Source organism: Sphaeroforma arctica (assembly GCF_001186125.1).
Source record: "Sphaeroforma arctica JP610 unplaced genomic scaffold supercont1.310, whole genome shotgun sequence".
Classification (NCBI taxonomy): Eukaryota; class Ichthyosporea; order Ichthyophonida; genus Sphaeroforma; species Sphaeroforma arctica.
Genome location: NW_014040248.1, coordinates 5736 through 7488, shown reverse-complemented (window position 1 = coordinate 7488; position 1753 = coordinate 5736). Strand labels below are relative to the sequence as shown.

The following is a 1753-nucleotide window of genomic DNA, read 5'->3' as shown; positions in this document are numbered from 1 at the left end:
TATATAGTAGGAGTATATATATATATATATATATATATATATTAAAAGTCGTGCAGGTAACTACTAGAATGTTCATTTTTATTACAAACGGATATTGGTATTCGGTAACAATTTGATCAAATCAATTGCAAGATAAACTTTTTAATTCCCGACTTACAAAATCGATCAAACTTCGCATAACAATCAATAAAGGCAAGGTATTGTACATATCTACTGTAAAGTCGCCTGGGAAATGGAAGCCTCCAACGCCAAGATCTCCTCCAAATCGATATCGTCGATGGTGATGGACTTTCTGACCTTGCGCTTTTGCGCTGGTTCCAAGTCTTCTTCGACTTCGAGCACAATCGATTTCCTTCTTTGTAACGGGAACTTGCTGATAGGTGTTATGAGCTTTCGCGTATTGTCCTCAGCGACCTTCATCATCTCCTTGAGCTCTTCAATTGCGGTCAACATCTGATCTTCAGGGAATTCGAAAACAACGCCTCCCAGCCATTGTGGTACTCCAGTATCGATACCACGCACACTGGCACCTTCCGTGGCTATGTAGTCTATCTTTGTCACGTATTTGTGACCTTCGAAGTGATCTAGGAATGTGAGACCATCGAGGACACCAGTAACAGGGGCATTGATGAAATGGTGTAGACGACCCATTGCAGGTGCATCGAAGCGAGGAGGGTTGATGGGGATATCTAGGAGTGAGAGCAAGAAATTAAGGTTTGGGTGCACGCCAAACACACGCTCATGGAAAGCATTGATCTCGCCACCACCCACTCGTGGATTCACCTCCAGTAGAGCAGGGCCGTACTCAGTGTACATGGACTCCACGTGGAAGTTACCATTGACGAAGCCGAGTGCTCTAACGCACGCGATGGAGTATTCAATAAGCTCTTCTTGCACGTTCTTAGGTGCAAGAGATGGGAAGTTGAATCCCTTATCCTGGAAGTAAGGCGCGTCTGGAATCCAGTTATCGATGACGTTGGCATAAACTGCCTCACCCTTGGACATGAGCACATCTACGTCAAATTCTTGGATGAGATCGTTGTAGATGATGGGGATTAAGAGAGTCTCCGCAATAATGGGGCAGAAGTCTGTCATTCCTTGTGTAGATAGCAATGGGTTGCCCTTGATATCTTCTAGAATCGTCGTCACAGCATTCGAGAGCTCCTCCTCACTGAACACTTTGTACACACCCTCAGAGCCAGCACCTGCTGTAGGTTTGACGATCATTGGGAATCCGACCGCTTCGACACATGCTGGTACATCATCAACTGTCTTGATTGGGTGTGCCATCGGTGTGTTCAGGCCTGCGTTGGCAAGGGCAACACGTGTCTTGTACTTGTCACGGGCCATTTGGTACGAGTGTGCTGGGTTGCGGCCAGGCGCGTCCAGCATCTCAGCAACAGCACCTACAACAGGCTGGATCAGTTCTCTACCGCCCCATACACCATCGAACTTTACGTCCAAATGTTTGACAGCCTCGCAAACATTGGCCGCCGCCTCCTCACAGTTCAATTTTGCGAAGAGAACGTGATCAACAGCGTTGCCCGACTTGAGCTGGTCTAGATATGTGCATTCGGGCTTCTCCTCAGTGGGTGTCTCAAATACACCATAGATAACCAACCCTCGCTTGCGCAGGTCCGCCATCATCTCCACCATATAGGTGGGACTGGACCCGGCCCATGAGTTGCTCGCTAGATACAACAGGTTCTTACCCTTGACAGCATTCAGACGACGCTCCTGTGTCTCCGCATCT

At 47.6% G+C, this 1753-nt stretch overlaps 1 protein-coding gene across 1 annotated transcript; it reads right to left on the bottom strand.

The window, feature by feature from the left end:
- Positions 1–61: 61 nt before the first annotated feature.
- Positions 62–1753, bottom strand: SARC_05066 (hypothetical protein). The gene has a single exon (XM_014301072.1). It carries the CDS (start codon positions 1654–1656, stop codon positions 211–213), a length of 1446 nt encoding a protein of 481 aa, XP_014156547.1. The 5' UTR covers positions 1657–1753; the 3' UTR covers positions 62–210.